This window comes from Cicer arietinum, chromosome 5, assembly GCF_000331145.2.
Source record: "Cicer arietinum cultivar CDC Frontier isolate Library 1 chromosome 5, Cicar.CDCFrontier_v2.0, whole genome shotgun sequence".
Taxonomy (NCBI): domain Eukaryota; kingdom Viridiplantae; phylum Streptophyta; class Magnoliopsida; order Fabales; family Fabaceae; genus Cicer; species Cicer arietinum.
In genome coordinates, this window is record NC_021164.2 from 55,848,701 (window position 1) to 55,874,492 (window position 25,792).

Here is a 25,792-nt window from a genome sequence, read left to right on the forward strand (position 1 = left end):
TAATAGATAATAGACTAGTTCCATATTCAATCAAAAAAGTTATATGTAACTCATTGGTCCTATCAAATAAAATGATTTGCATAATGGTGAAGATTGTGGAGTATACGTGGCCATTGTTGACTTATATAAATATTGTATTGTCTCATGATTAAAATTAATGAATAAAAAAAATGTTTTTAGTTTTGTTAGCAACTTGTTCCTAATTATAATTAATTAATATAAACTTTCATGTAAATTAATTTTTTTTAAATCTATCTATATTATTACTACTAATTTATTTTAAAATATGAAAATTCACATTTAAATACATGTATTTATATATAACGAACAATTTAGTAAAAACAATCTACAAAATATACACGTAATTATACCATTATTCTTAATATGTATAAAAAATCGACCAGAACTTATTAAAAGAGTCAAGGTGAATAATTTGGTGCTTTCATTTTTTTTCTCTGTCATTCTAATCACATTTCTGCACCGTAAAATTTCCATAATATTTTGTTTTTAAGGCGTAATGCTATTAAAAGTTAATTAGCATTAAATAAACAAAAATTAATGTCAACTTTTACGTAATAACTCTTTACATGATTTCAAGCATTCAAAAGTTTAAAATGAGTTGATCAAATAGCCAAAAATATGTAACGGAAACAAGAATAATAAAGGAAATTAAATCACCATTAAACAATCTTAATTAAAAAAAAAAATTAAACAACAACAATGTAGCAGTTGTCTTAGCCGTAATAACAAGTTAACAAACAATAAAACAATTGTTCATTAAAAATGCACCAAAACAATTGTTCAGATCAAGTATACTTTTTTTGGACAGAATCTCTATGGAAAAAACATATCTATACTACAAAAGACACCAAAACAATGGTGTGTTTTTTCCTCTCAATTTTACACTTCAATTAAAATAATTAATTTATAATTTTATCTTTTTTATTTAATTAAAATTAATTTTTTTAAATATTTATATTTTAATATAAAAATATATTACATTTCAACATAACATTTTTTCTTCTAATTTTATCTATTGTTTAAATTATTTATAATTTTATCGTTTCTTACCATTTAAATACCTGAATCTTTTTTAAAAAATCTTATAAAATTTGGTAATTATATTTTATCGATAAAAAGTAGATAGACGTCAAAAACATAAATAAATAAATAAATAAGCGAAACCTTATCAAGTAATAACAATAACACAAATATAAAATAAATAAAAGTTTCATAATTTCATGCAAGATACTAACAAATAACAAATGTTACGTATCCATAGAAGTTTATGAAAATCTAGATCGAAATTAGTAAGCCATATGACAAAACAAACAAATAAACCATAGTATGACAATCCAAAGTGGAAAATTACACTAAAAATGAAAAAGCCAAGACTAAACAATCCAAATAAATGCCAAATGCATACTATGCTATATACTGGAAGCATAGTTTGTTTAAAGTGGAAAAAAGTACACTAAAATAAAAAAAACCAAACACTAAAAAAAAAAAAATCCAAATGATATAGATTAATCATTTATTCATGCTAGTAGAAAAAGTGAGTAGAAGAAACCAAGTCTAGCAAATCCATCTCTCTCTTTCCATTTGAAGAACAATTCTTACTCCCAAGCTGCAACTCAACATTATTCATCATTGGAGAAAGATAGTGATCAGAATTAAGGTAATTCATCATCATAGGGTTGGAAGAAGTTGAAGTACTCAAGTACATGTTATTATTATTACTATTATTATGTGAGTTTGTCTTATTAGGGTAATTGGAATGAACAAAACCATTTTCATTGACATGATCAGTGAGAATCTGATTACTATTATTAGTTTTAAAAAGTTGTTGCATGAAGAGAAGTTCATCATCATAAGATTCAGCTATAAGTGGAGATGATGAGTTTTCAAAAACAAGGTTAGATTGGTAATTTTGAGAAGGTTCATCAGAGATAGCTGAAGTGGAGCTAGATGGAGTAGTATTGGTTGGTGTGATGAAGTTACTCTTGGTTGTGTTATTTGTTTGAGTTGATAAAGTTTTGATATAATCTTGAAGTATTGAAGATTGTGGTTTACCATTTGTGGTTTGAGGCCTTTTGTTCTTTCTTCTTGAATTTTGTCTTCTTTTTGTTGCATTCCAATGGTTCTTTATTGCATTCTCTGTTCTTCCTGGAATTTTCTTTGCTATCTCTGCCCAACGGTTTCCAATCTTGCCATGACTTTCTACTAATATTCTCTCTTCTTCTTCACTCCAACTATCTTTCTACAAAATGTTAAGAATATATTGTATTCAATTTTTTATATCAAGTCTAGTTCATTCTTTTACAATGTACATGTAAAATGATAGTATATTATAGTCTAATTACATAAAGATTGAAAAACAAAACACAAATAATATGGCAGGAGAGGAACATTAGACATCCCATTTAATTTCAAGAGATGTTGCAATCTATTAGATTTAGAGACTTTCTTATAAAAAAATAGACAAAGTTATATTGATTAAAATGAGTAGATGACCCTCAAATCCAAATACAAGAAAAATGCTATAAATAGCAGCAAAGATGAAATACTATTTAGAGAAACATTCTATTCACACGCCTTTCATGAAATAGAATCTAATATTTAACAATCTATTTATATATACAAATTAAAACATTAATTTATTTTACAAACAATGATACAAGAGTAAAAAACTATGTTATATATACAAATTAAAACATTAATTTATTTTACAAACAATGATACAAGAGTAAAAAACTATGTTCAAATTACCACATTCATACATGTTAAACCACGACAATGTTATGAGATTTCATTTGAAAAATAATATATATTCATTGCTAGTATATTATCGAATTTTGATATTTATCAAATGTTTTCAAACAAATATACCAAGTTGCGAAGGACAATTTTTATTTATTGTCAAATTAGAAAATACAGAATTGTGTAATTGTATATGCAGCTTGTTGGTGGTGTGAGTAATATAGAGGGAAACCTTTTTTGACGAAAATTGGAGTGAAACATTGTGAATGTTATTTGGATTAAATTAGCAAAGTTTTTGGGTTAACAATATGACAATTAATCCAAACATGTGTTTAGGAGGAATGCAAGAAATTAGGGAAGGAAACAAATATCTAAATATATACATTATACTCAAAACATGCACGTGAAATATGATTAAATTTGGAAAGTATAAACATTATGCCGTATATACATATTAATCTTTAACTTAGGAACTTGACATATGCCCAAAGTTCAAAAGATATAGAAACGTAAAAAAAGTGATCAACCTAAACAGATGCAAAGATGGATCCTAGAAAAATAAAGAATTAAAGACATACTAATATATCTTAGATGCTAAATAATTATGAAAACATAGATAAATTTTCATGGCTAAAAACATACTAATATATCTCAAATCTAAATAATTGCTTTATATATACACATTCTATAGAGAAAATGTATCAAAAAATTGAAGAATTTAAGAAGTGACGTACTTTAATATCAGGCCTCAGATGATTATGCCATCTCTCTCTACACTGCTTTCCAGCTCTTCCTTCCAACTTCTCAGCTATTTGTGACCATTTTCTTACACCATGTTGCTTCACCAACTTCAACAATTTTCTTTGTTTTTACATATAAAAAAACACCTTAAAATTTAGTCCAAATATATACATATATATATATATATATAAACCCATATACACACTCACAAATTAGTGTACCAAATCTTTAGAATGTCATCAAGATGGTTAAAAAATTATAACTTTTAATTTTTCATAATATTTTATTTATAAAAAAAACAAACAAACACAAAAAATATAATATAATTTAATTACTAAACCTGTCTTCTTCGTCGCTCCATTGTCCTTTGATCAAAGACAAAGTAAACACTTTCTTATTTCTTCTTCCAACACCTTTTCCACCCTTCCCTAAACCATTGACATCTTCTTTCTCCACACACAATGAAGGAATTTGGTTTGTCCAATTCATCATATCTTCATTTGCCATTAGATGATCAACAAAGTTTGCTTCTTGAGTCATGACATTATTAGGCCACATGAAACAATATGTTGAAGCATTAGAACAACCAGAACTACAAAAATTTCCATCATCAACATTTTGTTGATGTTTCTTTTGAGGGAAGTGGTTGTGTTGACTCCATAAAAATCTATCAATGGCTGTTAAAGGAGGACCTATTGAAGAGTGGTGAGTGATCTTCATATCACCACCATACACCAAATGTTTTCATGAAAGGAAATTAAGGACTTTGAGTGAGGAGAAAAAAATATGGAGATAACAAGCTTATTACAAGCCCTATAATTAGACACATGTATTAGTAGCAATTGATTATGCACTCAATCCAACGGATAGGAATCAAGCATATTGTAACTCTCCATATTCCTTTTTGACAATTTATTGAGCTTAGACTAAAACAAAATTCAGAGAGCTGGGAGGAATAAGTGGGATAGTATTAATCTCTATATTATTTCATTAAAAGTATAGTTTAATTTTAAATTCATTTTAAATTTTTGTTAAATAGTTTATTATGTTCATATTAAAAATTTGGTTAACCATCATAATGGGCCAATTAATGGGAATATTGACATAAATATGATTTAATTTTCCATTGTCAGTCATTATTATATATTTAAAATCATTGAAAGGTATACAAATTTTCTTGACCATTTCTTTATGAGAAGTTTACGTCCAATGAAAGTTTTACATCTATAAATCTAACAAGATAAAATAAAAATATCTTCCTGTAAATCAAATAAAAGTTTCTCTTACCAAAAAAAAAAAAATACAATGTTATGGGTAGAGCTTATCATTCTAGTCACTAATTCTTAAATTTTAGTCATAAATATCGATATTATTAGTTTGGATGTCTGATTTTTTATTCGAATATGGGATTTCAAAATTGTGCATAACCATGACATCAGGATTAATCAAAACGGAAATAAACTACAAGTTAATTTGCACATAGTTCGAGACTCAACTTGATACAAAAATAATTTGTTGAACTTTGTTTGTGAATCAAATGAGTTAAAATTTAGTTAAAAATTGAATTTGTTAAATAAATTAAACTTGAGCAATATATAATTCAACTAGTTTAATTAGTTTATGAACTATTTGATTGTGTGCATATGTGTGTGTATATATATATATATATGTATATAATTAATTTATTGAGTAAAATTAGTATTGTTGGCTTATATTTTTTTTAAAAACTTAAATAAATGATAAATTGACGCGCTTTAAGATTGTGTGTTGATTATATTTTGGTGAGAAATATTTATAGGAGACAAATAATTAACAATTATTTGTATTTTAAAGACAATGATTTTTTCCTTAAAAAATAGAATTTTTTTATAAACCTAACATACATTTATATTTTTCAATTATACAATTATTTTATCAAAAAAATAATTTTAAGAGGTAAAAAAAATTTGATTATTGTATTTATAATTATAAAAAATTATCAATATTTATAATTATTGAAAAAAAACATGTACTTTGAGATTATTATTTTTAACTTTAAATATATTAAATAAATATAGTTTTTTTTCTTCTTTTGACCGGTTGATACACAAACTAAATATACTAATTGAAACACTGAAAAAAGGATGTGGTCCTTTATCTTTATCATAGAATAAAATGATAATACATTTTTTATATTTCTAAATTGTGCAATATTAGACAATTACCATTATTAAAAATTTACCAAATTTTTTTGTGTTTTTAGTTTTTATTTTAGTCAACAAAACTATAACTTAAAACTAAAAAGTAAAACATTTATCACCGTACATTTTCAATTTCAAAAATTCATAAATACAAAATAAACTTTAAAAACATTTTTCTAAAACTTAATTAACAAACAAGTTTTTTATTTAAATTTTTAAAATTAAAAAACAATTTTTGAGTAGAAAATCAAATAAACTCTTAATTTTTGTTAATTTGCTATACCGAGTGTGATTGGGGATGTAAGCCTTCATGCGTTAGTGTTTTAGTGTATAGGCCATTAGGGTGTACAAGACTCAATTATCTTTATCCAAACTCAACCTGACCCATTAGTGTCCTTTGATTAAAGACAAAGTAGACACTTTCTTAGGTCTTCTTCCAACACCTTTTCCACCCTTTCTTAAACCATTGATGATATCTTCTTTTTCCACACACAATGAAGGGATTTGGTTTGACCAATTCATCACATCTTCATTTGCCATTAGATGATCAGCAAAGTTTGCTTCTTGAGTCATGACATTATTAGGCCACATGAAACTATGATTTGAAGCATTAGAACAACCAAAACTAACAAAATTTAGATCATCAACATTTTGTTAAAGGAGAACATATTGAAGAGTGGTGAGTGGTCTTCATATCACACCACCACCAAAACGTACACCAAATGTTTTCATTAAAGTTCTTATAAAGAATGAAAAAAAAAAAAAAAAAAGGGAAATCAAAGACTTTTGAGTGAAGAGAAAAAAATATGGAGATAACTAGCTTATTATAAGCCCTATAATTAGACACATGTATTAGTAGCCATTGATTGTGCACTCAATCCAACGAATAGGAATCAAGCATATTGTAACTCCCAATATTCTTTTTTGACAAAATTTGTTGAGCTTAGAAAAAAAAACAAAATTTAGAGAGCTGGAAGGAATCAGTGGGGTAGTATTAATCCCTATATTATTTCATTAAGAGTATAGTTTAATTTTAAATTCATTTTAAATTTTTGTTAAATATTTTATTATGTTCATATTAAAAATTTGGTTAACCATACTAGTGCAATTAAACCTTGTTAGATCGGTTCTTATGTACTTGTTAGATCGGTTTCTTATCCGATCTAACATCAAGCGTTGTAATAAATAGTTAATTATTAAATCAGCTAAAATAATAGATGTAACAAGTCACATTAAAAAATAAATAATTTATTAGATCGGTTAAATTTGAACCAATATAATAAGTCAAATTCAAAAATGATTTATTAGATCGGTTAAATTTGAACCAATATAACAAGTCAAATTCAAAATTAATCTATTAGATTGATAAAATTTGAACCAATATAACAAGTCAAATTCAAAATTTTTAAATAATTAAATTTTTAATTTTTAATCGATTTAAATAATTAAATTTTTAATTTTTTGTTCTTTATAACTTTCACCCTTTACATATGCATCCTCATAATTTCACATATTACATTATTAACTAGAATTTCTCATTCAACCATAAAACACAAAACTTCATACGAAGCTTTACATTTAAAAATCAATGACAATGAGTCATAATTTTTTTACAAAATCTAAATTATCAAATTTAGAGCTACATAATATTCACTAGTTAAAAAAAAAAAACATTATCTTCTATTAACAGTCTAAAGATACTAAAATGATACAAGTGCTTCAAACATTTTCTATTAGTTCAAGAATCAAGTTTGCACAACGTTGTCGGACATTCATCATTTCTTCATCTTCGAATGGTTTTGATTCTCCAAATATCTGAATTATAAACATTGAAATAACAAATTTATCTAAATCATGTGACCATAAAAATTATAAATAGTTAATTAATACTAACTTTGAAAAAATCTATCAGATACTCGCATCCATGAATCAACAAGACCACTAGATACAATGTTCAACATATGTATCATAATGTAGTAACCACACTCATAACCTTTAGGTTGTCTTTGACACTAAAATTGAATATTATATGTAAATTATAATGAGTAAATATTATATAGATAAAAACATATAAATTATAATTGAAATTCTATATATATAATCTAAACAACTTACAATGGGAATGCTCCATGTGGGCTTGTTCGCGACTTATTATATTCATCCAAAGCTCTACAAAAATAAAATATTCATTAAAGTGTAGCAAATAAAATCACATAGAGATGAATTAGCATATAAATAATTATTCTTGTATATATTGATAAATTTTTATTAAATATGAAAGACTTAAATTACCTTTATAAAATAACTCTTACACTAAAAAAATCATGCATGTTCAACAAAATAATTTTCAAACATCTTGATCATTTAGTCTGTTACTACTCCTATATCACAACAAAGCCAGATAGAAAGAAGAGTAATCAAAATTATTTTTCATTAGATACTTATTAGAGTTGATTGACAAGTATCCTACAAGTGTTATTCAAATGTCAGAGGCAGCGTCACACCTAATCTTAGAGTTGTCTAGTGATTAAGTGATACTTTAAAAGTGATAAAGACAAAATAAACAAGTAGTAAAAGGACTTTGGTCTAAGGTTAATTCGGAGATCATTGGTGCATAACTTATAATTAGCAAGCAAAGAACGCTTTATTATCCAAACCATAGGCAACCAGTCCATGCATATATTGCAAACTGCTGAAAAAATCATCATCAATAGTTCATCTTTTCAATACTATTCCGAATACATCCCTCATTTCTCACCACTACAAAACAACACAAATTAAAGAACTCAAAAGAAGAAAATCACTTCAATTTCAACTCAATCGTAAAAAAAAAAACATGAAAGTAAAATACTTACTGATTTTCGAGAATGAAGCAGCACAACTTCTTTAGAACCAGAAAATTTGGCCGGAGTAATCTTGCAAGAATCAGCCTGATCAATATTTTTAACCTACGAGCAGGCCCAAATATATGACTATACCATACCCTATTCCATGAAGAGAAATCTGCTTGACACCCTTATACTTATACATCACACTCTTACAGACTTTCTAAATTCCATTTTTACCCTCATTCAATACATATAAAGAAAAATATCAAATATTCGGATAAAATTCTTTCAAAATTTGAAAAATCCAGCATATGTCCCTTTAAAATTTGAAATACAAACAACTTTTGGATATTAAGATTGAAAAAAAAATGGGAATTTGAATAATATATCAAATATTTTTCTTTTGAAATTTATGAAACTTATAAATTAATCCGGTAGTTTAAGTAACAATTGGATATTTTCCAACTAAATATCCGTAACTTATATATATATTTTGTCTTCTAAATATCTTGAATATATTGTTATATTAGTTTTTTCTATTGAATGAGGGCAAAAATGAAATTCTAAAAGTTTGTAAGAGTGTGACAAGTAGATTTCTCTTCATGGAATAGGGTATGGTATATTGTCATGTATTTGGACATTAAGCACTTCTTGATTGGGCCAATTTGTATTGTGTAAATGAGCTGCAGTTTGGGCCATAATAACTTGTCTTCAAAGTGAAAGCCCAAAAAATTAACAAGTGATGTAACAACCTCCTAGATCCAACTGTTCATTGATTATTTGTTGTACTGAGTTTTTTTTTTTTAAGAAGGGAGGACAATATAACTAGTAACCATCATAAATTTTTACTAGCAATATTATTATCATTTTTAAATTTTATATACATCAATAAATTTTTTCCGACTAGTCGGGTGCGAGGAGGGACCGCTTCCGACTAGCTCTATTGTCATGACTACACAATTGTGAAGTACCAGATTTTAACCCAGACCAAGACGTTCAATTTAACAATATTAACATTTTGTCAGTTTTAATCTCTATCCAGAGTACTGCACTTTTTTCGTGAGAGGAACTTTTATTTGATTTACCGCATATATTTTTATTTTATCTTGTTAGATTTATTAGATGTAAATTTTCATTGTATGTAAAATTCTAAGAAAGAAATGGTCAACAAGAAATTTTTACACCCTTCAATGATTTTAAATATATAATAATGACTAACAATGAAAAATTAAATCATATTTATGTCAATATTCCTATTAATTGGCCCATTATGATGGTTAACCAAATTTTTAATATGATCATAATAAAATATTTAACAAAAATTCAAAAGGAATTTAAAATTAAGCTATATTTTAAATGAAATAATATAGGGATTAATACTATCCCACTGATTCCTCCCAGCTCTCTAAATTTTGTTTTAGTCTAAGCTCTATAAATTTTGTCAAAAAGAAATATTGGGAGTTACAATATGCTTGATTCCTATCCGTTGGATTGAGTGCATAATCAATGGCTACTAATACATGTGTCTAATTATAGGGCTTGTAATAAGCTTGTTATCTCCATATTTTTTTCTCCTCACTTAAAGTCCTTAATTTCCCCTTATTTATTTATTTATTTATTTCATTCTCTATAAGAAAACTTTCATGAAAACATTTGGTGTACGTGTTGGTGGTGGTGATATGAAGATCACTCACCACTCTTCGATAGGTCCTCCTTTAACAGCCATTGATAGATTTTTATGGAGTCAACACAACCACTTCCCTCAAAAGAAACATCAACAAAATGTTGATGATGGAAATTTTTGTAGTTCTAATTGTTCTAATGCTTCAACATATTGTTTCATGTGGCCTAATAATGTCATGACTCAAGAAGCAAACTTTGTTGATCATCTAATGGCAAATGAAGATATGATGAATTGGTCAAACCAAATTCCTTCATTGTGTGTGGAGAAAGAAGATATCATCAATGGTTTAGGGAAGGGTGGAAAAGGTGTTGGAAGAAGACCTAAGAAAGTGTCTAATTTGTCTTTGATCAAAGGACAATGGACCGATGAAGAAGACAGGTTTAGTAATTAAATTATATTTTTGTGTTCGTTTGTTTTTTTATATATACAAAATGTTATTAAAAATTAGAAGTTATAGTTTTTTCACCATCTTAAAGACATTCTAAAGATTTGGTACACCAATTTGTGAGTGTGTATATGGATTTTTTTATATATATATTTGGACTAAATTTTAAGGTTTTTTTTAATGTAAAAATAAAGAAAATTGTTGAAGTTGGTGAAGCAACATGGTGTAAGAAAATGGTCACAAATAGCTGAGAAATTGGAAGGAAGAGCTGGAAAGCAGTGTAGAGAGAGATGGCATAATCATCTGAGGCCTGATATTAAAGTATGTCACTTCTTAAATTCTTCAACTTTTTGATACATTTTCTCTATAGAATGTGTATATATAAAGCAATTATTTAGATTTGAGATATATTAGTATGTTTTAGCCATGAAATTTTATTTATGTTTTCATAATTATTTAGCATCTAATTTAGATTTTATTTTTCTAGGATCTATCTTTAGCATCTGCTTAGGTTGATCACACTTTTTTATTTTATTTTTATGTTTACTTTCTATATTTTTGAACTTTGGGCATATGTCAAGTTCCTAAGTTAAAGATTGATATATATACGGTATAATGTTTATACTTTCCAAATTTAATCATTCACGTGCATGCTTTGAGTATACCGTATATATTTCGATCTTTGTTTCCTCCCATAATTTCTTGCATTCCTCCTAAACACATGTTTTGATTAATTGTCATATTATTAACGCAAAAACTTTGCTAATTTAACCCAAATAACATTGAAAATGTTTCCCTCCAATTTTCTCAAAAAAGGCTTCCCTCCATTTTACATATAACTAAATCACACAAAAGCCCTGTGTATACTAATTTCTTTATTTTCTTATTTGAATAATAATAAAGATTGTCTTTTGCTACTTGATATAATTGTATAAAAATATTTGATAAATATCGAATTTTGATAATATACTAACTAGGAATATATGTTATTTTTCAAATGGAATATTTGAACATTGCCGTAGTTTTACATATAAAGTTGGTAAATTGAAAATAATTAATGGTTTAATTTGTATATATGGATAGTGTTGCTAAAAGTTATATTCTATTTTATGAATGGCGTGTGGATTTGTAAAATGTTCCTCTAAATACTATTTCATATTTGTATTTATTTATAGCATTTTCTTGTATTTGGATTTGAGTACATCATCTACTCATTTTAATCAATATAACTTAGATTTGATAAAAAAAATTGAATACAATATATTCTTAATATTTTGTAGAAAGATAGTTGGAGTGAAGAAGAAGAGAGAATATTAGTAGAAAGTCATGGCAAGATTGGAAACCGTTGGGCAGAGATAGCAAAGAAAATTCCAGGAAGAACAGAGAATGCAATAAAGAACCATTGGAATGCAACAAAAAGAAGACAAAATTCAAGAAGAAAGAACAAAAGGCCTCAAACCACAAATGGAAAACCACAATCTTCAATACTTCAAGATTATATCAAAACTTTATCAACTCAAACTAATAACACAACCAAGAGTAACTTCATCACACCAACCAATACTACTCCATCTAGCTCCACTTCAGCTATCTCTGATGAACCTTCTCAAAATTACCAATCTAACCTTGTTTTTGAAAACTCATCATCTCCACTTATAGCTGAATCTTATGATGATGAACTTCTCTTCATGCAACAACTTTTTAAAACTAATAATAGTAATCAGATTCTCACTGATCATGTCAATGAAAATGGTTTTGTTCATTCCAATTACCCTAATAAGACAAACTCACATAATAATAGTAATAATAATAACATGTACTTGAGTACTTCAACTTCTTCCAACCCTATGATGATGAATTACCTTAATTCTGATCACTACGTGTCTCCAATGATGAATAATGTGGAGTTGCAGCTTGGGAGTATGAATTGTTCTTCAAATGGAAAGAGAGAGATGGATTTGTTAGACTTGGTTTCTTCTACTCACTTTTTCTACTAGCATGAATAAATGATTAATCTATATCATTTGGATTTTTTTTTTTTTAGTGTTTGGTTTTATTTATTTATTTTAGTGTACTTTTTTCCACTTTAAACAAACTATGCTTCCACTATATAGCATAGTATGCATTTGGCATTTATTTGGATTGTTTAGTCTTGGCTTTTTCATTTTTAGTGTAATTTTCCACTTTGGATTGTCATACTATGGTTTATTTGTTTGTAATTTGTCATATGGCTTACTAATTTCGATCTAGATTTTCATAAACTTCTATGGATACGTAACATTTTTGTTATTTGTTAGTATCTTGCATGAAATTATGAAACATTTTATATATTTAATATTTGTGTTAGTGTTATTACTTATAAGTTTCTCGTTTATTTATTTATATTTTTGAGCTATGTCTACTTTTATCGAAAAAATAGAATTACAAAATTTTATAAGATTAAAAAAAATCAGGTATTTAATCAATAAGAAATGATGAAATTATAAATAAAATAATTTAAATAATAGATAAAATTAGAAGAAAAAAAATATTACATTGAAATTTTATATCCTTTTATATTAAAATATAATTATTTGAAAGTTTTATTTTTATTAATTAAAAATGATAAAAATTATAAGTTAATTATTTTAATTGAAGTGTAGATTAAAAGGGAAAAAACCACACCAGAATTTGATATTATTTAGATATAGGTATAAGATTCTATCCAAAAAAAAAGTATAGATATGTTTGATTTATGTTGTGAACAATTGTTTTGTGTTTTTTATGAGCAATTGTTTTATTGATGGTTGATTTGTTATTACGGCTAAGACTATTGTTGTTTAGTGTGGGTTTTTTTTAGTTAAAATTGTTTAATGCTGTTGTTTAATGGTGCTTTAATTTACTTTATTCATGTTACCGTTACATCTTTTTGTGATCAATGCATTCTTGAATTTTCGAATGCTTGAAATCATACGAAGAGTTATTACGCGGACTTTATATAAGTCAAAGTTGACCTTCCCATGCAATGAAATGGGAGAGAGAATGATAGTAAAAAATGGAAGAAAAAAAAAATGAAAACACCAATTTAGTCCATTTATCTCTTTATAAATTCTTATCCATTTTTAAGACTAACGAAAAATGATGTAATTATGTGTATATTTTGTGGGTTATTTACATGGTCGCATCTCTCTTAGGTCAAATAATTGGTCATTTTGAAGTCAACTTTCAAAAAAAATAGTGTGATTGTGAAAAATTTCATGCTATAAATGTTTCTCGTTCACATGTTATAGCTGCATGTTTTTACGCTCGTCAAAACTATTTTAGTGCTTCTATCTGACGTGAACAAGTTGTTAATGTATTTAACATCTACAAAAAAAAGAGTTTTCACCTATACCTAATGAAGGATATTGACCCACATATAAAGATGAAACATTGTATCACAATCCTCAAATGGGGAGAATTAAAAAAGGTCGTCAAAATAATACTCGTATTAGAACTAAAATGGACGTAAAGAAAAAGTACACAAATAGTACCCGTATAAGAACTTAAATGAACGTTAAGAAAATGTGGACTATGTCGATTAACTGACCATACTCGATAATATTGTCCAAATGTTACAGCCAGCTCTAGTTAGTTATTGTAATTTAAAATTTCTATTTTTATGTATTTTTATGAATTATATTAATTGTAATTATATATATTATTTTTGTTATTTTAATAAAAATTGAAATAAATATTTTTTTAAAAAAAACCTTTAAAAATCGTCATTTCGAACTTGGGATTCCTAAAATTTTATCGTAATTAAAAACTTCTATTCATGTATTTTTATGAATTATATTAATTATATATATATATATATATTATTTTTATTATTTCAATAACAATTGAAAAAAATTGAAATAAATGTTTTTTTTTAAAAAAAAATTGAGAAGTCCTCATTCCGAAATTGGGCTTCCTAAAATTTTATCGTAATTTAAATTTTCTAATTATGTATTTTTATGAATTATATATATATATATATATATATATATATATATATATATATATATATATATATAATGTTATAAAAAAAAAAAGTATTTTGTTATTTGATTTTCTAATGGGGGTACTTATAAGTTTTTCCTTTATTTATTTATATTTTTGAACTATGTCTACTTTTATTGAAAAAATAGAATTACAAAATTTTATAAGATTAAAAAAAATCAGGTATTTAATCAATAAGAAATGATAAAATTATAAATAAAATAATTTAAATAATAGATAAAATTGGAAGAAAAGCAATATTACATTGAAATTTTATATCCTTTTATATTAAAATATAAATATTTGAAATTTTTATTTTTATTAATTAAAAAAAATAAAAAATTATAAGTTAATTATTTTAATTGAAGTGTAGATTAAAAGGGAAAAACCACACCAAAATTTGATATTATTTAGATATAGGTATAAGATTCTATCCAAAATAAAAAAGTATAGATATGTTTGATTTTATGTTGTGAACAATTGTTTTAGTGTTTTTTTTTTTATGAACAATTGTTTTTATTGATCGTTGATTTATTACGGCTAAGACTATGGTTGTTTAATGTGTTTTTTTTTTAATTAATAATGTTGTGTTTTAATATCCTTTTTTCTGTTTCCGTTACATATTTTTGTGATCAATGTATTCTGAATTTTCGAATGCTTGAAATCATATGAATAGTTATTACGCGGACTTTATATAAGTCAAAGTTGACATTAATTTTTCTTTACTTAACCGTTAACAGTATTATGTCTGGAAAAAACATTATAGTATTATGGAATTTTTTTACATTCCCAAGCAGTGAAATGGGAGAGAGAATGATAGTAAAAAATGAAGAAAAAAAAATGAAAACACCAAGTTAGTCCATTTATCCCTCTTTATAAATTCTCATCCATTTTTTAAGACTAACAAAAAAATGATGTAATTATGTGTATATTTTGTGGGTTATTTTTACTAAATTTTCTATTGTACATATATATTTAATGTTAATTTTTCACATTTTAAGACAAATTAGTAGTAATAATATGAATAAATTTAGAGAAAAAAATTAAAAATGTTAATTTGCATATAAAATTATATTTAGGGATAATTTTTTTTTCAATGAACACTTGTAATTAATTATAATTAGGGACGAGATAATAGCTAACAAAATTAAAAATATTTTTTAATTTTCCTAAACAGACTTTAACACCTCTCCACTCAAAACTTTAAGCTAATAGATATATGGTTCACTTCTTTTGTGTATCCAATATGTTGCTCATTCATAGTTGATGTGAGACTTAATAACTCACACTTGAACTCAACAATTTCCCCTTCAAGTGTGACTCTCCCACATCTTATACTTGCATCGTAATTATCACCAATGGAACACGTCTCCTGACTATAGTGCCAAGAAGACTTTTGATACAAGGATCTAATACACCAAGACGCGCTATCGCTTCCCCTACCAAATCGATCAATGGATCTAATACCACTTGCTACGTAGTTTATAGATAAAAAATGTAGACGTGTTATTGTTTTTTAAAGAAAGTGTATTTTATTATTGAAAAAAAATATATTTTGACGGAATAAAATGAATTTGTTTGATTTGAATACTTATTCCTAAATGCGAGTTTTAACACTATTAAGTTGTACAACTTGTTCCTTAAAAACTCAATGACTAAAAAGATGTCACATCTAGTTAACTCGTTTAAGAATAGTTTTATTATTTTGGTTATAGAAAATGAGCTTAATAATGACTATTTTTGAACTTAATAATAATAAGTACAAAATGTTTATTAAACATATTATTACGTATTTTTTAGAATTATCTTTAATTGATCTGACAAAATTGGGGTAGTGTAGTTGGTGCAACACCACAATGTGATAATTGTCCGATAGGTATCTATGATAGTTTGGAGTTGTTGAACATATTCCATCGCCATCTTTGGCTCTTGACAAAGTATCTAATGTAGAAGTCAAGTGTGTTGGATATTTGAGCAATGTTAAAGAGATATTTTTTAGGCTACATCCAACTACATATCCAATATCAAAGTGCAAGGATGAATACATAGATTGGTTCTACACAGTGTTGCATCCTATTCTGGTGCGGCCAAATGAGGTTGTTGGTCCAAACCATGTCTCAGAGTTTTATGTCCTGACCATTGTGCAAGATCTTCTACTGCAAAACCATATACTCTTCTGACAATGGCTAACCTTATATAGTAGGGGTTGGAGATACACAATACAGAGTCAGATGATGAGTTTTATAGTTATTTTTATAGAGCACTACATTAAGCACATGATGGATCTAGTCGTCGACCTTGGATATTTTTATTGTTATTTGTATTGTATATTTTTACTTTTATGCAAAAATACACCTATAGTCCTTAAATTAAACTCAATAATCAAGAAAAATAAACTTAAAAGATCTAAGCGAAAGTTGAGTTAAACTTTAAAGTCAGAATGTGTATTTTTGTTTTACTTATTATTATTATTATTATTATTATTATTATTATTATTATTATTATTATTATTATTATCGTTAGTATCTATATGTTATTTAATAATTTTCTTTTAAAATAATGACAAAATTGAAAAAGAGGCATAACTACATAACAACAATTGCTTCAAAGACAGAAAATTAAGAACATCAAAGAGAAAATTGATAAATAAGAGATAACTTAGAAGATAAGAGCAATGGGATCATGGTTAAGAAGCTAAGTTTTCAACAACTATAGGAGAAGGAGCCAAACATGTTTCAATATCACTGATATGCCTGGATAATGCTTCGTCTAATTCGACTGATCCTCTACTTTCCTAAAGAACAAATGCTGAGAACATCATTTTCATCGAAGCTGTCTCAAATATTTTAGAGATCATGTTCTATTTTCAAAAATTGAATCTTTAATTAAAAGAAAGTACAACTTTAATAATTTCAACAGGAGTAAACTAAATTTTGATCCCTATAAAATTTAAAATTTTAATTTTAATCCTTATAAAAAATTCTCAATTTGTTAGTCTCTAATTTTTTTTTTACTCATCTTTAGTTGTTATTTTGAAAAGTTTATTTTATAAAAAAATCCTTAAAATCAAAATAGAGACTAGAAAGTAAATAATTTGTTTTTTGCGATTAAATTTAAAATATTAAAATTTTATAAGAATTGAAAATATATTTAACAAAAAAAAAGTTCACTCTTATATTATAAAAATAAAGTTTTTTGAGACCCTTACAAATTGGGAAACCTACTAAACTTAAAATGTCTATTTTGTAAGAATTGAAAATATATTTAACCATAAAAAATTCACTCTTATATTTTCTTTTAAAAAGGTTGACGCTCATAAGTTAAAGATAAGTACTATGAGGTGTTTGCACTGCACGTGGATAAGTACTATGAGATGTTTGCACATCCCAATGACCGAGTGTAATTATCATCTGTATTACATACATCCTTCAAAATCGAACCATTCTCTTATTATCACTATGTTTTGAGGAGTTTTGTTTTCAAATCTGAAGTGAGACACTTTCATTAATTAGAAACAGTTGATGAGTTTTTATTTATTTATTATTAGCAAGTATAAAACAGTCTTATTGAGTTGAACTTCTATAGACATATTATGAATTAATCCTTCTTTTTATATATGGCTAAGTTATGACATAAAAGTGCATAGATATGGTTGACTAAAAATTTTGAGTGATAATTTTAAAGAATGCAAATAAATGTACTCTATTCTAATATAAAAAATTATAAAATCAAGTATTATAGTCAGTATTATAATTTTTGTGTGTAATTACACAAAAATAATCTTTTATAAAAAGAAATACAAATATAACCACAAATAAAATATATAATAATGACTAACAATGAAAAATTAAATCATATTTATGTCAATATCTCCATTAACTGGTCATAAATTGTATTTTGTTACTTAAAAAAGTTAATTTTGACGAACATAAAAAAAACTTGTTTGATTTGAATAATTATTTTAAAATATGAGTTTTAAGACGATCGAGTTGTACAACTCGTGTCTCAAAACTCAAGGAGTAAAAAGATGTCACATCTAATTTAACTCTCTTAAGAATATTTTATTATTTTTAAAAAAATAGAGTTTCAAGAAGACCAAGTAGTACGACTTGTGTCTTAACAATTTCAAGATTAAAAAAAAAACACATCTAATTAAATTATAAAAAGTTGATGTTTAATCTATTCATTTATAAAAATAAATTTTAAAGCTATCAAAATATATAATTTGTATTATGCAACTCAGAGATTAAAACGTCATTTTTAATTAACTTTAAATAATTTTTATGATTAATTTGTTTATGATTTTTAGTTTATTTATTTGTGAATATGAGATTTAGAACCATCAAATTATCACAATTTGTGTTCTAATAACTCAAAGATCAAAAAGATGTCACATCTAGATAATTTTTAATAGAAAAATTTCTCTATATATTTAGCAGATTTAATATTTATTATATAATTAATTGAATTTAATATATAAAATAAGACTTATTTAAAAATAATAAAAAAAAATGAATGCTAAAAATATAAAGTTTATAATCGACCAATGACCTTAAAATCCAAAAAGTAAATTTTATAGGTAATCATAAAAAAATTCAACAGAGAAGTAATAAATATATAACAATAAATCAAACTGAAAAGTAATAAATATATACCAAATATAATAATAATAATAATAATAATAATAATAATAATAATAATAATAAAAACTAAATCTAATTTAAAAAAAGAAAAGGCAAACACGCTGAAACATCACCGCCGCTGCCAAAAAAGAAAAACGCAAAAGAGAAAGTGCGTAACCGGTAAGGATGTTTATAATATAAGAAAAATAAAAGTTGGTTTTTGGCAAGAGGTTGTGTTGATGTGTGTGAAGAAGGGAGCGTGACTTGTAAACTGATGAAGAAGAAGGTGTGTTGGATTTAGAAGATCTGTTGATGGGTTGGCTGACAGCCTATAATGTGTTGCCAGGCCAAATAATAAAAATGAAAAAAAAAAACTATTAAGTTGTTGCAATTCAATTTTTTATTTTTTTATATTATTTAAAATTTGGTATATACTTAAGTTTAATTGTAAAATACTAATTTTTGCTAATAATGTTATTATTATTAAATAATTTTTAATTATTCGGACAAAATTGAGGTATTACAACCCTAAGATAGAATTATGAATTAACTTATTATATTGTGTTAGTTCATCAAATACTAGATTCAAACATGATATAATAACTTATTCATATTAGATCTTTTATCGTGTATAGGCATGGCAACGGGGCGGGACAGAGCGGATTTTGCCTCTTCCACCCCTACACCATATTCGGTAGTCATTCAATTAGTCAATAAGTCAATAGTCCTTCCATATTTGTTTAAGAGGTAATAATTGGTGCATTTGTTTCAAAAAAAAAAAAAAAATTCTTTGAAATCAAGAATTATGTTTTAGGGTTTAAAGAATGTTTGTTTCAGATTTTTTTAAAATTATTTTATTAGAAAAATTATTTTTTGTTTAACATATATAGATATGTACATTGATATTGGTATGTGGAGAGCATGTGGTATGAGTAGAACATTTAAATGTTTTAATATGAATAATGCTTTTAAATAGGCTTCTAGGCCAGACCAGACTTTTAAAAAGGTCAGGCTAGGCCATACCGAAAAAAAGCCTATGATAGACCGTAGGTCAGACATAGGCCTAAAAAATTAATCGTAGGCCAGACTCAGGCCTTTCAAAGCATGACCTGACCTGACCTATTCCCACCTCTACTTTTGAGGATGAGATCAATTATGTTATTGTATTTATTTTTCTCTTTTCTTTCTCACATCAAATATTATCAAATCATATCGACACTTTGTATTCAGATTATACCCTTATTGATTGGGCCGATATACGAGTGAATAAGGCCTTAAGTAAATTTTAAGTTTAATTGGAGGTTATACCCTTATGGAATGAATACTGAGTGATTGTCTAATTGATAGAATTTAAAATAGGAAATATTATTATTAAAATAATAATAAAAAATAACATTAACAAATAATAAAATATACATAGGCCGACTTGTCAGGCCTAATAAACGTTTTTATAAGCCTGAGTCTGACCTATTTAAATAAATAGGCTTTAAAAATAGTCTGAGACTAGCCTTTTTATTAAATAAATCAGACCAGATCGACCATAAGTAGGCCAGACCATAGGCTCCCAATGGACAGTCTAACCTATTTCAATCCTTATTACTCAAAAAGTAACTTTCAAATATCTTATACATAAAGGATTAATAATTTAAATCTTTGTAAAATTTTAAAATTTCGCGTTTAGTCTCATAAAAAGAACTGCATTGTTTAGCCCTACAATTCTTTTTGGATAATTTTAGTCCTTGCTAGATAGAAATATATTTAATTGTCCTTGAATTTTTAAATTTTTTAATGATTTTTTACGAGAACATTTAAAACATTATAATTTTTTTTTTTTATATAAATTGATTTGCCAACTGACACCTATAATTGTTGTCCAGATAAATTCTAAACTGATTAGAAACATTCATTAATAGGCGAATAAAGCATGCCAATCTGAATTCAATAGGAAATCAAAACAACAAATAAAAAAATCAATAATATTTTTTTATTCTAAAAAATCATTAATCATGTCATGTCTAAAAATATTTACTATCAGACAATCACGCATATTCATAGGACATTATTTTTAAAATAATCATAATAAAAGTCAAATATTTTTAAGTATTTAACTATTATATTGATTTAAAATATAAAATACAATGTATATAAATTAAATCCTAAGACATAACATGTACTAAAATTAAAAAATCACACATATAATATTAATCTTTTAAAAAATTGAGTTAATTCTGATATTAATTAATAGAGATTGAAATTTGGAAATCAAATGAAAAAACAATATAAAAATTACCATTTTTATAATTAAGATATGCAATCTTTAATAAACTAATTACTGTTTTTTCTAATTAAAAAATTGCTCTTTTCCATCACCTAATTTTTATGTCCTAGATTTGTCGGGTAAAGTTTTTTATATAGTATATACTCATTTGTTTTCTTCCCTTGGATTTTTGCTTAATCCCCTCAAATCAATATTTTTTTACCAAATGTGATTAATTTACTTATTAATTTACAAAATTTAACAAAAAAAAAATTGATTTGTGGGTAATTGATTTGTCAAATTTCTTCAAATAAATTGATTTGTAGGTAATTGATTTTCCAAATCTCCTCTTAATAAGTAAATATTCTCTTATATCAGCATCCGTAAATGGAAAACCTTAGCACGCCACAAGAGAACTTTAATTTTGGTCTATAAATTGGTACAACTTTGATGCATAAAATTCCAAACAACCCCAAAGCAAAGAAAATAATCAACAAACATCATGGCCATAGTTCCTTCTTTTGTTAAACCTTGTTTCCTAATCCTTGCACTAATTCTATGTTTTGTTCCTTCATTTTGTTTGGACAAAATAGTCAAAGAAAGTGACATTTGTTCAAAACACGTACATCCTACGAATTGTAAAATTATTTTAAACACAATACCAGGTGTATCAACAGATGGTGCAGATCTTAATAGCCTTTCATTATATCTCATTAATTCGGCTCATGTGAATGCTTTTGATACCATCACATATATTCACAATCTCATGAAGAACACTACTGATTCTCAATTGATACAACGTTATGCATCATGTAGTATGGATTATAATAATGTGTTACTTACCCTTACACATGCTAAAGATTCTTTGAACGCTGGAAATTTTCGTGACATGAATAATGATGGCTCGATTGTTGTTACAAATGTTAAAGATTGTGAAAACAAGGCTCCGCAGGCGCCTTCAGCCCTCCATAATCAGTATTTGGAAGATGTTGCCTTTATCATTATGATTTCAGCTGACCTTTTGGCCGGCAAAGATTAATCCTCTATTTTAGTTACAGTTTTTGTTTCTATTTTAGTCACAGTATTTGTTTCTCTATTTTTACAAATTCAAGGGATTATTCATTTATTTTAAAAGTTGATAATTTTAGTTTCTTTATCATATTTTTTGAACTAAAAAATAATGACTTTAACATATTTTGGATTAATAATAATAATAATAATAATAATAATAATAATAATAATAATAATAATAATAATAATAATAATAATAATAATGTTGATGCTGTATCTAATGTTAGATCAATATAATTATGAATTCACAAGAATAAAATAATGCGATGTTGTATCTAATGTTAGATCAAATGTTTTTATTGCGATTTAATTGATGTTAACCATTTTATATCATTGTAGCATATGACATGTTATTTAAAATATGTCATATCATTATTTTTTAGTTAAAAAATCAGAATGAGGGATTAAAACTTTTAGCTTTTAAAATACGGGGACCAAATTCATGAATTGGTAAAATAGAGGGACTAAAACTGCAAATAACTCTTTACAATTTTATTTTAAAAATTATTTCTATAAACAATAAACGGTGTCGTCCAAAGGTTTGGGCAACTAAGGCATTTAAGGTCTTCTGGTCGCAACTGAATTTTCTATAGTCGATGTTAGGATGAAGGATGTACATCATTTGATTAAGAAAGAGAAAAATTTCCATCTTAATACAACAATTTATATAGTTGACTATATTTGATTTGACATATTTTAAATGATGTAACATATGATCTCATGATTTAGAACACTTAGATGCATAAATTATTCATCTATTAATTAATTAAATTAAAAAATTAAAAAAATTTAAAAGTAAAAAAATAAAGTTTATAGAGGATTTTATTGCAATTTATTCAAAATTAATAATTCAACATCATTGAATCATATGATACATCATTTAAAATATTACATTACTATTTTTTTATTAAAAAATTTAAAGAACAAGTTAATTTTTTTTAAAAAAATATAAGATCAATTTTGTGAAAGAGTGAAAATAAGAAAATCAATCTTCCAATTAAACTCAAAATTTACTTAAGGCCTTCTTATTCACTTGTATATCGGCTCAATCAACAAGGGTATAACGTGAATACAAAGTGTTGATAATATTTGATGTGAGAAAGAAAATGGATAGTAAGGGTTTAACGTGAATACAAAGTGTCGACATGATTTAATAATATTGTAGTCCCTCTAGTGCATTTTAACCTTGTTACATCGTCGATATTAGATCGGTTGTTATACATCCAATGTAATAAGCAAGATGGTGGCAAATTTGTTATTATGCTAAACTTTGTTAGATCTGTTCTAATTGAACGGTTCTAACAAACACATTAAAAAAATAAAACTACAAAAAAAAAAATTGTGGTAAATTTATTATTATAATAAATTTTATTAGATCAGTTCTAATTGAACTGATCTAACATACATATTAAAAATAAAAATAAAAACTGCACACACAAAAAAACTATGGTAAATTTATTATTATAGTAAATTTTGTTAGATCAGTTCTAATTAAATTGTTCTAACATATACATTAAAAAAAAAAACTACAAAAAAAAAAAACAGTGGCAAATTTGTTATTATTACAAATTTTGTTAGATCTGTTTTGTTAGACCGATCTAACAAGCCTTTAAAAAAAAATTCCCGAAGTTAACTAAAGAATAACAAGTCGCGTGCCAACCCTTTCATTCTTTCGTCATCGTTCGTTCTCTTCATCTTTCTGCAAACCCCTTTCATTTTTTCATCACATCGTTCGTTCTTCTTCATCTTTCTGCAAACCCACGAATCCAAACCCGCGAATTCAAACCCGCGAATCCAAATCCATTTTTCATCCTTCAACATTCGTTTTTCATCAAACCCAACCAACCACATTTAACCTTCATCCTTCGGTGAAAATGTTTTCATCCTTCCACATTTAACCTTCATCCTTTAGTGAAAACGTGAATTCGCCTTCATCGCCGGCGAGTTGGTCCGGCGCAGCTTTCAGTCAATTTCTTTCACTATCGAGAAGTGTTTGTGGCTTTCTCCGGTAATTTTCTAATAATTTTTGTTTGTTACTCAACAATCTAAAATTATTTCATTGTTAATTATTCTTATTATTAATCTTTAATTGATGGAGAAATTTGAGTAGTAGTAGTTATCCTAATTTTCAATCATCCTTTAAAACTGCATGCTATGTGTTTGTGATATTGTCTCTGTTAATAATAAGTCTAATGCTATAATTTTTTAAACACATTTGTCAATTTGAGTTTGTGATTTGTGTTGGTTGTTGCTTAATGTGTTCATACTCTTATTTTTGAAATTGTAAAATATATCTACTATAATAAAATGTCAGAATATGTTCCTTTTAAGCGATAAATTAGAGCTTTTTGGTGATGCTAAAAGTAATACAGAGAGAGGTCTAGTCCAAAGCTGTTTAGAAGTTGGTTGAGTTGGTGTAAGTGGTAAATGATATTAGTGTGGCTGGCTTAAATTCTGATAAGTACTATTATAGGCTCAAAGTTTGATACATTTTTCAGACACAATTTTGATTCCTGACAAATTATAGCATGGTATAGCATTGCTTGCTAATATTATACTTGGACTTGTTAACATTGTTTCAGTCATCATCTTCTCTACCATCGTTGGTCGGGTTGGTCGAAGAGTCTTGTTTATAACGGGTGGCATTCTTATGTTTTTCAGTCAAGTAAGTTTATTTAATTGCTAAATCACAATTTCTTTTTCTAATTTATATTCTAATAGAAATATTGATTGATTAGTCAGTTAGTTACAACTCCTTTTAAAAGTTAGTTAGTGACCGTTAATAAGTAGTTAGTTTGTTAGTTTTTCGTAAGTTCTCTATATGAAATTTGATGTACTCATTATTTGCATTGTGCATCTTATGTAACCAAATTGTGTTATGACTGTGAAGATTGCGCTGGCAGAGGCGACCGGTTCGCACGGCACAGGGAGAATTGATGACTCTTCATCATATGCATATTTTCCCACTGTTTTAGTCTTATTTATCCTCAATCATCAGTTAAATTAAGGATTTATTTGATACATTTTGTTGATTTTTGTTCTTTGAGTTAATAAAATGTTTTTTGTTTTTATTTCGTTGATTAAGTAGGAATTTGTCGTAATTTTACATTGCGTTTTGTTTTAGTGCAGTGCTGAATTTTGGTGAAAAATCAACATGATATATGTCGAGTAGTTCAGCCATATCTGGAGTTCTAGATGTCCAATTAGTGTCACTCCAAGTGCTAATGAAAGCTAAGGTCCATATCTACAACTTTCATGAAGA

General features: G+C 26.1%; 3 protein-coding genes across 3 annotated transcripts; 2 read left to right on the top strand and 1 right to left on the bottom strand.

Moving 5' to 3' along the window:
• Positions 1–1,543: 1,543 nt before the first annotated feature.
• On the bottom strand, positions 1,544–6,254 carry LOC101498750 (transcription factor MYB64-like). Its single transcript, XM_004500206.1, has 4 exons — positions 6,102–6,254; positions 3,842–4,215; positions 3,495–3,621; positions 1,544–2,260 (listed from the first exon to the last, which is right to left on the bottom strand). The coding sequence occupies exons 1-4, from the start codon at positions 6,252–6,254 to the stop codon at positions 1,544–1,546; spliced, it is 1,371 nt and encodes a 456-aa protein (XP_004500263.1).
• A 3,898-nt stretch (positions 6,255–10,152) lies between these two features.
• Positions 10,153–12,575, top strand: LOC101499069 (transcription factor MYB64-like). The gene is made up of 3 exons (XM_004500207.1): positions 10,153–10,571; positions 10,773–10,899; positions 11,859–12,575. The coding sequence occupies exons 1-3, from the start codon at positions 10,153–10,155 to the stop codon at positions 12,573–12,575; spliced, it is 1,263 nt and encodes a 420-aa protein (XP_004500264.1).
• Positions 12,576–21,961: 9,386 nt separating this feature from the next.
• LOC140920522 (pectinesterase inhibitor-like) lies at positions 21,962–22,498 on the top strand. Its single transcript, XM_073368809.1, has one exon. The coding sequence runs from the start codon at positions 21,962–21,964 to the stop codon at positions 22,496–22,498; it is 537 nt and encodes a 178-aa protein (XP_073224910.1).
• Positions 22,499–25,792: the final 3,294 nt, after the last annotated feature.

What these genes read in the sequence shown, in the direction of transcription:
- LOC101498750 (XM_004500206.1), bottom strand. Translation starts at nt 6,254, where the DNA reads ATGACTCAAGAAGCAAACTTTGCTGATCATCTAATGGCAAATGAAGAT. An exon ending in TGGAGCGACGAAGAAGACAG is followed by an intron (nt 3,622 to 3,841) that starts GTTTAGTAATTA and finishes GTAAAAACAAAG; the next exon opens with AAAATTGTTGAAGTTGGTGA. An exon ending in ATCTGAGGCCTGATATTAAA is followed by an intron (nt 2,261 to 3,494) that starts GTACGTCACTTC and finishes AACATTTTGTAG; the next exon opens with AAAGATAGTTGGAGTGAAGA.
- LOC101499069 (XM_004500207.1), top strand. Translation starts at nt 10,153, where the DNA reads ATGAAAACATTTGGTGTACGTGTTGGTGGTGGTGATATGAAGATCACT. An exon ending in TGGACCGATGAAGAAGACAG is followed by an intron (nt 10,572 to 10,772) that starts GTTTAGTAATTA and finishes GTAAAAATAAAG; the next exon opens with AAAATTGTTGAAGTTGGTGA. An exon ending in ATCTGAGGCCTGATATTAAA is followed by an intron (nt 10,900 to 11,858) that starts GTATGTCACTTC and finishes AATATTTTGTAG; the next exon opens with AAAGATAGTTGGAGTGAAGA.
- LOC140920522 (XM_073368809.1), top strand. Translation starts at nt 21,962, where the DNA reads ATGGCCATAGTTCCTTCTTTTGTTAAACCTTGTTTCCTAATCCTTGCA.